General features: G+C 40.7%; 1 protein-coding gene across 1 annotated transcript; it reads left to right on the top strand.

Moving 5' to 3' along the window:
- The first annotated feature begins 1,660 nt into the window (after nt 1–1,660).
- On the top strand, nt 1,661–11,304 carry zgc:114041 (monocarboxylate transporter 13). Its single transcript, XM_004072127.5, has 4 exons — nt 1,661–2,783; nt 2,849–2,992; nt 4,719–5,486; nt 7,637–11,304. Exons 1-4 carry the CDS (start codon nt 2,582–2,584, stop codon nt 7,804–7,806), a joined length of 1,284 nt encoding a protein of 427 aa, XP_004072175.1. The 5' UTR covers nt 1,661–2,581; the 3' UTR covers nt 7,807–11,304.
- The last annotated feature ends 76 nt before the right edge of the window (nt 11,305–11,380 follow it).

The following is an 11,380-nucleotide window of genomic DNA, read 5'->3' as shown; positions in this document are numbered from 1 at the left end:
TGATTTCACTTGTGTGACTGAAAACGCTCAATATTGAAACAAAATCTCATTTTCAATTGTAAGAATGTTGATGATCTTTTAAAGGAAGCAGAAACATAGTTTATAATGTTGTCTGTTATAAATAGAGCCCTCAGCAAAACTAAAGCAGAGAGTCATGCAGGCTGAGGATCTATTTCTGAAGCTCTTGGACCTGTTTGTGTAACTTTGTTCACAAGACACACTAACCAGAGGGGCATTTGAGTCTAAAAACACAAAAATAAACAATTTTCTATAAAAAAATACAACAAAACTAAAATACTTTAACCAATGCAAATGGACTTAGCTATTTATTTAGAATAGTCAGTAGGATATCTTTACATATTTTATTTTGCTGACATATTTTTGCTAAACGGTTTCAGGGAGCGGCTGCGCTTTATTTTGAAATTAGATAAATGCTGACAAGCGGTTGATTCTTTGTCTCCTATTAAAAGTCTTACCTTGAGGGTTTGTTTTTTTGAGGTTCTATCAGGCTTTCACATATGTGGAGAAGGGGTTGAAACAAAGATTTTTATATTTTATTTTTGTATTTTGTTAAAGAAATCCAGATTTTATTTGAATCTTTCTATGTAATTTGCTTCTCAGTAGCAGGAATGTTTTCAATATATTTATTTTTCTGATGTCCTAAATTACTGTTTGACACATTGACTGACTTTCATCCGTTGACTGAACTGGATAAAAGTGGGTGGGGCCACGTCAAACGTTTGAAACATTTAACAGATTTTGAGCAGCTAGCTAGTGCTTTCAAGTGGTGGGGGTGTGGCCTTCCAACAAACTCCCTCCTGAGTGGAGAGAGTGGTTGCCATAGAATTGTTCACCCAGACCAATCGCTGCTTACTGATGACATGTGGCTCCAACGTGGCGGCGTCCAGTCCACCAGTTCACCACAGAGAGTCCATCTTCGTCTTCCTTTACATCCCCCTCAATCACACCATCATGTCCAGCTTATCTACATCCTTGGACCTGCTCTTAGGTCTTCATCTAGGCCTCTTTCCTGGAATTCTCCAACCTCAGCATCGTTTTACCTACATCATCACTGTTCCTCCTCTCTCCATCTGCTTCCCTGCTTTTATCTCCAAAACATCTGGTGCTCGTTCACACTGGGTGTTTGAACCTTTGTGGTGTTCACGCTGGACAAACGGGGAGGAGCTGCTGCTTCTTCTTCTTCTTCTACTGTTTACCAGAGCATGTCTGCCACCTACAGTTGGAAAAGGATTGGTGCGAAAAACATAAATCTTGCTCCAGGCTTTTTCTTTCACAACTTTATCCCAATATAAGACTGATTTTGTGTCTTATATATCCGGCCAGGCACAAACCGCAATTATTCATTTCTGTTTTATGATGACATTTCAATTGATTGGCACTTCCGCACCTTAATAGGGACGTCATACATACATTGCTACCAAATCCAGGTCCTTGATTAGTCAAAGTTTGACCTGGTTTAACCTATAATGCACGTTAAGTGGACATCCGTTTTGTACCTAGGGCTAAAAATGATCTGAAAAATGTGCATACATGTGTTTAGAACGTGAAATGTGCATTTACACAGACTTTTTGTTCAAAGACGGCATTGTGAACGAAGCTCAACATCAACGGCTCTTCTGATGGATTTATTCCTGATCCAGAAAGCTTCCTGTGTCAGTTCCCAACCCGCTTGTAACCACACCGTTCTGAGTCCCTTTAATTTATGGGCATCCTGCTGTTCGTCATCCCTCTACTTTCCAAACCTCCACCTCTAGATTTTCCTCCACCCACTCCCTGCTCACTACAGAAGACAGTGTCATCTGCAAACATTGTGCTTCACAGAGATTCCTGTCTAAACGTCATGTGTCAGTCTGTCCATCACTACGGCAAACCAGAGGGAGCTCGATGCCGATCCTTGGTGCATTTCCAACCCTCTTGAACTCCTCTGTCACACCTACAGAACATCTCACCACTGTCTTCCAGCTCTCAGAAAAAATCATAGTTTCTCTGAAGCCACCAAGGTATTCTTACGGATTCAGCTTGTACACTTATTACAGTATTTTGGTTTTTCCCTGCGGTTTATTTTACCTTAAACTCCCGAGAAGAGGCGCAGACCAAATGAATCAGCTGTTCCACAGCGTTCATAACAGTTCAAGGATTGGACACAAAAATCTGAACAATCGACTTTAGCCCCACTTTGAACGCCGCTGTAATCCTATTTTAGGTGGGTATTGGTGTTTTATGTCAGGATTAGTTCCCCATCATGGTGTTAATCCTAATTGTTTTTTAAAGAAAATGTCATAAAAAATGAAAAAAGGGCGGAATTCGCTTCAAATGATCACGTTAACGTTATTTTACTGGCATATTTCATTTAGGCGCATGAGGAGGAGGAGGCTAAATTTGACCCAAACTGAGAATATTTCATTAAATCTAATCTGAACCTGGTTTCTAACAGGCTTTGTCCGTTTTGGAGCAGTTTTTTTTTCTCTTCTACATCCACGCGTCCTTCCCACATGGGAGGATTATTACGTAACGGGGATTTGGTCCGCGCCGGAGAGCAGCCCGCCGAGCGCAGCGCAAGATGAAGTCCCGGCGAGCCGGACCTCCTGACGGGGGTTACGGCTGGGTGGTGGTCGCCTCGGCCTTCTGCGTCACCGGCCTGACCGGAGCTGTCCTGAAGAACTACGGCCACTTCTTCCTGGACATCCAGGACCATTTCGGGGTCCTGACCAGCACAACCTCCTGGGTCACTTCCACGACGATCGTCATGTTCCACGTAGGAGGTGAGGATGACGCGCTTCTCTGCTGCCCTGCCGGGGTTCAGGTGACTGATGTTGGGTCTCCGCAGCTCCTGCTGCCAGCGCCCTGACGGCATGGCTCTCTCAGAGGGTAGTAATCATGGTCGGGGGGCTGCTCTGCACCTTCGGGATGCTGCTGGCATCTCTGGACCTCAGTCTGCCATGGCTCTACTTCTCCATGGGGATCCTTGAAGGTGCAAACTTCATCACACTCTTCTCGTTTTGTTTCTTTAACACATTTTGGGTGGATTGTTAAATAATATGTACCAGGAAAAATGATCAATAGCTTAAACATACAGAAGAGTTTCTTTTTCCCATTTGTAGTTCTTTTTCTTCAACTCTTCTGGAAACATTTTTTTTTCTTTTCATGTTAAATCTTAGGAGTAAGATTTTTAATTTTAAAAAGATCATGTTTGAGTAGCAGGTATTAATACATAGTTTGTTTATTTTGCTGCTGTAAGGTGAACCTCCAAGTGTTGTTGACAATATTTTAGGGTTCTTTTATCCACAAAACAAAACATGACAAAAATATGTTTCTATTAGTTGACATGAGTTTTAAAAATCTTCTTTTGTTAAAGACCCACTCCACTGAAAATTGTGTTATTAACATGTTCTTGTTGGATTTTCTCATAATGGAAGACATTTATTAGGAAAATTAAGTTCTAAATTGCATTTCTTAGAATTTCTGCATGCAAATCGGGATGAGTCAGGAGCTGATTAAAAAAAAGAAAAAGAAAATGCAGTTTGAAAAATCTCTAATTTGTGACACAGCAACGGAAATGGCCAAAGTCTACCCGCTCAGCTCCAGTTCTGATGCTTCCACTTGCAGACAAACAAATACAACAACATCTTTGGATCAAAACTGGATGGCTGGATGGCTCCAATGTTGTTTTGCTGCATCACTAATATTAGCTTGGGGTTGTGAAGGGCTGTAAGCTAGCGGGTGAGAGTGTAAACGAAGCCATGATGGGATATCAGCGGTGGCTTACTTTCACATTAACAATTCCACCCTCAACTGAGAGGCAAATTTCTAATGACATCCTGCCGCTCTACAGAAACTATGTCCTAGACAACGACACAGGTTTTTGATATTTGGCTATAAACGGCATCATCTTAAGCCAAAGACCACTAGGAACAATTTTACAGTAGATCAAAATATGATTGGAGTAGGACTTCAACGTCAGATTGGTGCAGTTTCTCCAACTCTGGGGGTTCTTCATAAATTGAAAAGACCATTTGTGTCCTGTTATGATTTTTTTCTTAAGGATCTCCTCCAATCATCTTTTGAGCTTTATAAAAATCATTCCCAGTGGCCTTTTCATTATGATCATATAGTTTTTAGCCAAAACCCCCAAACCTGTCGTTTTATGAGTTGTGGGCGGGTTCTCTGCTGGGAGGCAACCCAACCCCCACTTCCCCTCCCCATTGCTGAGAGCTCTGTGTTTACACTTTCTATCGTTAGCCTACAGCCCCTCACACATCCAACCTTACATTACCGGTCCATCAAAAATATTGAGCAATATGAACAGTTTTGGGCTGATGCCAGCTCGGACGAGGAAAACAAAGACGAACATGGATCTGTTTGTCTGCAAGTGGATGAATCGGAATGGAGCGGAGCAGGGAGCGTGAGTCTGCCCAGCGTATTTTCTACCTAACAAATAAGCTCTTTTTCAAACTACATTTTTTCGTCTGCTCCTGATTCCCAAAGTTTGAATAAAGAAATACTCAGAAATGCAATTTTAAGCCTTTTTTAAAAATATATATCCTTCTTCATCAAGAAAAAAATGCCACAAGAAAAACACCAAACAGGATTTTTCTCGGAGTGGATATTTATAACATCTGGATGGTTTTATTCATGATAACACAAAACATATCCTTCAAAAAAAATCAAAGTAACATTTTTTCTTCTCTTTCTTCCAGGAATTGGCCTTTCTTTCTCATGGGTTTCAGCCATGAGTGTGGTGAACCACTACTTTGCACGTTGGCGACCCATAGCCTATGCCATTACCAGCTCAGGGGAGTGTGTCTTTGCCTTCATTTTTAGTCCTTTTTTCAAGTGGTTGATTGAAATGTACACTTGGAGAGGTGCCTTGCTCATCATTGGAGGCCTTCAGCTCAACCTCTGTGTGTGTGGGGCCCTCATGAGACCTCTGGACAGCACTGAAAGTACAGCTGGTCTAGAAACTGACGCGGATTCGTTTCAACCAAAGAAGAAGGTGATCTTTCAGTTGTCCCTGCTAAGAAAACCCGAACTCCTCCTCTACATTCTGTTTGCCATCTTTGCTGCTGTTGGGTTTTATGTCCCGACACTGTTTTTGGTGCCGTTTGCCAACAGTTTGGGGATTGACAAGTACTGGCCTGCGTTGATCCTCTCTGTCCTGGCCGTAGCTGACCTGGCAGGGAGGTTGTTCTCAGGGTGGTTAGCAAACATGAGGTTTTTCAGGAACCTGCAGCAGCTCACCTTTGTGGCCACTCTGCTTGGGGTGGTGCTGCTTCTTCTACCAATTAGCCAAAAGTACTGGGTCATTATGATCCTGGCTTCCCTCTACGGCTTCCTGTTCGGCTGTGTTGTGGCCGTTCACGTCACCTGCATAGTGGACATTGTGACCCTGGAGGGCTTCGACAGTGGACTGGGGCTCTTCATGATGTTCAGGAGCATTGGAGGCTTCATTGGTCCACCTGCTGGAGGTGAGAAGTCTTTGTTTTGTTTGTATATTTTATATAACAAGATCGTCAACATATTTAAACCTGTTTGTGTAACTTCAACCCAGAGTAATTTGTGCTCTCACCAGTGTATTAGCCAGTGATGCAGGTTGTTTACGATGACGTAGGAGTGATGGCGACCCCGCATTAGTTTGGTTTTCATTCAAAATTTAACCTGAGTGCATCGAAAAAGGTTTTATCTTTGAAATTTTAGGTTTAAAGCTACACACCGTTCTTGAGCTCACATTTAGCCTATGGTGTTCACACTGGTAATGCAGGGAGGGGCTTCTTCTTCTCCTTTTCTACTGTTTAATAGCGTTTGTCCGCCCCCTACAGTTAGAAGAAGTTAGGTGCAAAATGTCAAAATCATGCGGTTTCAAACCGGAAACATTTCGGTTCATTACTAGCGTCCTTGCAATGACGGAAATGGATCGCCGTGGATCACCATCATTTCAGGAGAGTGGCGTTGGTTTATTTGAAATTGAAAAACAAGCACGGACGTCATCAGGCTGGTCACTGTGCCTGGGTTCACTAGATAAACCAGCCATGCCAGGGGTGTCAGAATCCAGGCCTCAAGGGCTGGTGTCCAAAATGTTTTCCAACCAACCTGCCACTGAAGCTCCTTACTGGCTAAACACACCTGATCCAGGTAATCAGCAGCAGATAAAACCAGCAGGAGGCCTGGCATTTGTCTCCCTTGAGCTATGCTCTGAGTTTAGGAAGTTAAACTGCATCAACTCCCTGATTGGTCAAAGTTTGACCTGGTTTAGCTGGCAACGCAAGTTCAAAGGCAATGCTTTTTGTACATAGAGCCCTAACACTCGTGTACATACGTGTGAACGCCAGAGTTTAAAGCCCGGATGCCTAAAAAGCGCGACTGTGCACATGAACATAGACTTTTCATTGAAAGTGGTCGCTTGAACACACATCGCAGAGGGAGGTGTGGACGTAGCTTGAAACAAACACAACAGAGTTTTTATGACCCATAGTTCTGACACCCCTTAGAATAAATCCTTGGAACATTTTACATCGTTTATTTGAACATCTCGCCTGCTAACATCTTTCCTATTGTAGGGGTCATTGCCTTTGCTTTGTTTGTGAATGTATACATTTTTCTTGTATTTATACACTTTAGATCTTCTATAAAGAGATGTATCTCTCTGAATTAAGGTTTTTGTACAGTTTCAGTTTTATTGGAAAATTATCATGTAACAGGTGATGAAAAAATATTTGTAATAAAAAGGGTTGTACTAAAAAGAGGGTATCAAAGATTGCCACAAAACATTATTATTATTATTATTATTATTATTATTATTATTAGAGCAAATAAAACAGGAAAAAGAAAAGAAGAAAAACATTCAAAAAGGCCCCAAACTTGTAGGGTCTGCACAACAGTCAATGCTCTTTCAAATCCTTTGCTGTTTCTGCTCTTCCTCCTCCTCCTCCTCCTCCTCCTCCTCCTCCTCCTCCTCCTCCTCCTCCTCCTCCTCTTCTTGCACACTCAGACATGATTGAACATAGCAGAGGGAGGTAATGAGGTAATTGTTTTGTGTTGCATCTCTGGTTGGTTGATCAGTCAAAACTACTTAGATTTATGGGGAAATCTGTCAACGGTTTGTGTTTTTTTTCTATATGAATTTAAATGTTTTTCCACCTTTGTCTCTGCTATATGTTTAGGTCTTCTATAGTAGCTTTTCGAGGTTGTAGCTTCTGCACCAAGAAAACACCCGAAAACGTCAAAGCACACACTAAAACATATGTTTGTAATAAAATCAAACAAAAATAATTTGTTTATTTTAAATTCGTTAATTTTTTCATTACATTTTTTAAAATGTGATCATAATTGATCTTTAGATGATTTTATTGTTTTCTCAAAATTTAGTTTGAAAAAACAAATAATTCTGATTATTTTTAGATTTTTGCACAAAGAGTATGTGATCTAAAATATACCAGATTATTAAAATGTCACCTGTTCTTGACCAAATCACTGAAATGTCTGGAAAATCTTCATAGAGGAATGAATCATGTTCTGCTTTGTGAAAGTTTAATCAAAGTAAGCGATGATGATGATGATGATGATGATGGTGGTTGAGATCAAATCTCTACAACAAATGTATTTTTCATTTTGAATGCAGGCTGGCTGGTGGATCACACGGACGACTACGGCTCCGCCTTCTACCTCGCCGGCTGCTGCCTCATCTCGTCGGCAGTGTTCGTCCTCCTGGTCGACCGCTTGGTTCAGAGGAGCAAAGCTGTGGGAGAAGAAGTCAACAAACCCGAGGAGCCAGAAACGGCTAAAGTTTAACGAGAGACGCTTCGGACTGACCGGACTTCTACCAACATGATGCTCTTTGGGGGGGTTAGATCTCGTGCTACAGCTGGGATCATTTCTACTGATCTCTTCACAAGTTCACAAGTGCTGTTTTCTAGATGAAATTTCATTTTTCTATAAAAACCTTAACGTTAAAATAGGTACATTAAAAAATCTTAAACTTATAATTCTAATTCAATAGCTGACCATCATACTTGATTTTTTTTCCGTGTAGCAGCTATAGATATGACCTGAAAAAGCAGCTGCAAGTGTCCCTAATAATCATTTTAATTCAGCAAATAATTTAGACTGTTATTGAGTCCAACACAGCTTCATGAGTGGTTGCTGTAGCCTTTACTTCTCCAATTACATTTCAGATTAAGCTTTTAATCTTCAAAATTCTCAGGAACTCCAAAGCAGCCCCAGCCATGATACTACCACCTCATTTTCTTTTTCACTTTTTGAGGACATTTTCTGTTGCACACTGAACCAATTGAACAGACAAAAGAACTCATTTCTTTAGAAAAAAACATTTCTGTGTTCTATGCTTGAATGGGTTTTTGTAAGACTAGTTTGTTCATCCTAAAACGACAAAAATGCTGAATAACTTTAATCCTACATTTGCAGTGTTTATCCAGTTTCTTACCAGGTTTTGGTTTTTATTTTCTTTGAGCAAACTTTTCTTTTATTGTCTTTTGTAACTTTTTTACTGATTCATTGGAAGCTTCTGTGTTGTTGAGGCAGGCCCAACTCCACCTTGAAGCCTCAGCGGACAAGTTAAAAAAAAAAAACAGTTGTGCTTTGAAACAGTCCCTGAGAACAAGTGGAAACAAGAACATCATTAGTTTCTCCAGAGACTTGTATGCTAACGTCAGCAGTAATGCTTTTAGAAATCCATCCTCCATCACTTGTGTTTTCAGGAACTCCAGAACAGTTCTGACATGTGCAGCGCCGCATCACATGTTACCATCATACATGACCGGAGAAAAAGAAAAAAAGAAACGTCAAATGGGATTGGGTTAAAGCCGCTGCACGCGCAAAAGATCCAGGCTGACAGCAGCTTATTAAAAGAAAAGAAAAGAAACTTAAACGGCTCTTTGAAATGTCAAAAGAAATGGAAACAGGAAGACTCCCGTTTTTACCCAAATTTCCCTAAAAATGATTCATATAAAGGTATGAACTGTTATAAACTGCAGAGATGATGCGGTCCGTCATACATTTATGTTTTCTAGAACACAAATACAAAATATTAAATCAGTAAAGAAAGAATGTACTTAAAAACATTTTATTCTTCATGGTTTCATGTTTAAATTCAGCTCAGCAGACGCTGCAGGGCTGTTTACACGAGTCAGGACATTCCAATTACTTTTTAGCATTTTTTTATTATTTGAATTTGACTAAATCAGTATTTTCTGAGCAATGGTAACCCAAAATTTGTGTAACCTTCTTTCCAGACTTTTTTTTTATAACTGTTCACAGTCTTCAAGTCAAAAGTAGCTGTTAGCTAAATGACAGGAGGTGGAGTGTGTTACATTTTTAACATTATGTTCAGATCTGCGCGTTATCCTTGCAGCAGGCCCCCCCGCCTCTGTGCTGTGGAAGTGCTAAAGGCGGGGGGCCTGCTCGGGGGGGCTCTCTACCTCGGCGTGAACCTGACATGAGCGTGTGGACATTTGCAGTTTGGTGTGTTTGTGTTGTGCAAATTGCTCAGATGTTAGGAGTTATGCAAGCGCGGGCCTCACGTGGCTGAAGTCCTTGCTGCAGCTTAATGCATGGGTTAAAGGAAAAAAGAAAAGAAAAAAGCTGAAGATCTCTGCAGATTAGAGATGCTTTGCTGGCCTTTCTGCTGGTGAATATTTCCAAACCACTAAAGAATTCTTTGGATGGATTTGTTCTGAACGGCGCTTTACATTCTGTTCTGGCGTCTGTCAGCGAACACAGACTAAACAGAGAGACCACCTACAGTCCAGAACCCAATCAGCACTTTTGCTGCATCACCCACTGAAGGTTGACTTTCCAAAGTGGTTTCCTGTTTTCCCATGTGCCTGTAGATGGACGAGTCACTGCCGTTGTGTACTTTACTGAAGGCTTTTGAGCTGTGCTGAGCAGGAAAATTAATCTGCAGAAGCCTTTTTTTTTTTTTCAAAGTTAGGTTGGTTTGACCAAAGTCTGGTTCCCTTCTTTGATTTGAGTTGAAATGGTTTCTTTCAAGCAATCAAAGCAAGAACAATGCACAAGAAAATAAAAAGAATTCATACAAAGACGTTTATTACATGTTTGATCATTATCCGGTTCATAACAGACGAAATGAAGAATCTTTAAGTATCAATAAATCACATGACAAAGATGAAATGCTTAGTTGTCATGTGAAAATAGACACAACTCTATTTTGGAAATCAGCATTGTCACGGCACGTTAACATTGGGAGTTGGGTCATCTAGACCCCACCAGACAGTGCTCTGAACCTTTTTTCTTCAATGATTTGTGATCCTTAGTGGTGTCCATGGATTACAGGAAATCCTCTTCACCTTTATCCACCTGTGACATGCTGGGGATAACACGTCAATGTAAGGATCGGGTCATCCGGACCCCATAAGATAACACAACTCAGTACTTTTAGGTTATGCAACTTCCGAAAAAATTCAAATATCATTAAAAGTGTTTTCTGCTAGACAATAATTTTCAATACCTTCCATAAAATGCTGGCATTTACCACTATACATTAGTGTAACATACATTAATTTAGGGGTTAATTTGGAAATTGGGGTTCCAACTCATTAAACCCACAAAAACAGGATTTTCAAAATTAGAATATTGTTTTCAGTTTTGGAAAATGCCTGAGACAGATATTGTGATCACGTCAAATACATCTAAATGAATTGTATATCTTTAAAATCCCTTGTGCTATCTTGTGGGATTCAGATGATATTCTCTTGTGCTGGAGCGTCTTCTCCTGGCACACGTTGCCCTTTGATCTGACTATCCGTTGATCTGTTTGGACGCGGCGCTCTGGGATCAGCCAGACTCCTTAGCTTGGAACCTTTGTGTCTTACCCGGGCGATGGAGGGCATCAATGATGGTCTTCTGGCTAGTTTTCAAGTCTAAAGTCATCCCCATATTGAACCAACTTTGTAACATGTGGGAAACCTGTAGTTAAACTCAGGCTTAACCCTTGTGCTATCCTAGGCACTTTAACATTGGGAGTTGGGTCATCTAGACCCACTAGACAGTGCTCTGAACCTTTATTCTTCAATGATTTGTGATCTTCACTGGTGTCCATGGATTACATGAAATCCTCTTCACCTTTATCCACCTTTGTCATGGGTCATCTTGACCCCATACGATGGCACAAGGGTTCAAACATTCATGTCCTGCAGAATTTCGGCAGATTTCTCCACAGTATTAGAATTTTTTCAAATCCTGTTCTTGTGGGTTTTATGGGCTGCAACAGCAATCTATGTATAAATAAACCAATACTTGAAATGAATTAAACTGAATCTGTATTGTATGAAAGTTACATTTCTTTTGAATATCATTATGAAGATGAATGCATTCTTATTTTTTGGAA

The sequence above is a fragment of the Oryzias latipes genome, chromosome 9 (genome assembly GCF_053564925.1).
Source record: "Oryzias latipes strain Hd-rR chromosome 9, Olatipes_Hd-rR_3.1".
Taxonomy (NCBI): domain Eukaryota; kingdom Metazoa; phylum Chordata; class Actinopteri; order Beloniformes; family Adrianichthyidae; genus Oryzias; species Oryzias latipes.
This window is presented reverse-complemented; position numbering and strand designations above follow the sequence as displayed.

What these genes read in the sequence shown, in the direction of transcription:
- zgc:114041 (XM_004072127.5), top strand. Translation starts at nt 2,582, where the DNA reads ATGAAGTCCCGGCGAGCCGGACCTCCTGACGGGGGTTACGGCTGGGTG. An exon ending in CGTCATGTTCCACGTAGGAG is followed by an intron (nt 2,784 to 2,848) that starts GTGAGGATGACG and finishes GGGTCTCCGCAG; the next exon opens with CTCCTGCTGCCAGCGCCCTG. An exon ending in CTCCATGGGGATCCTTGAAG is followed by an intron (nt 2,993 to 4,718) that starts GTGCAAACTTCA and finishes TCTTTCTTCCAG; the next exon opens with GAATTGGCCTTTCTTTCTCA.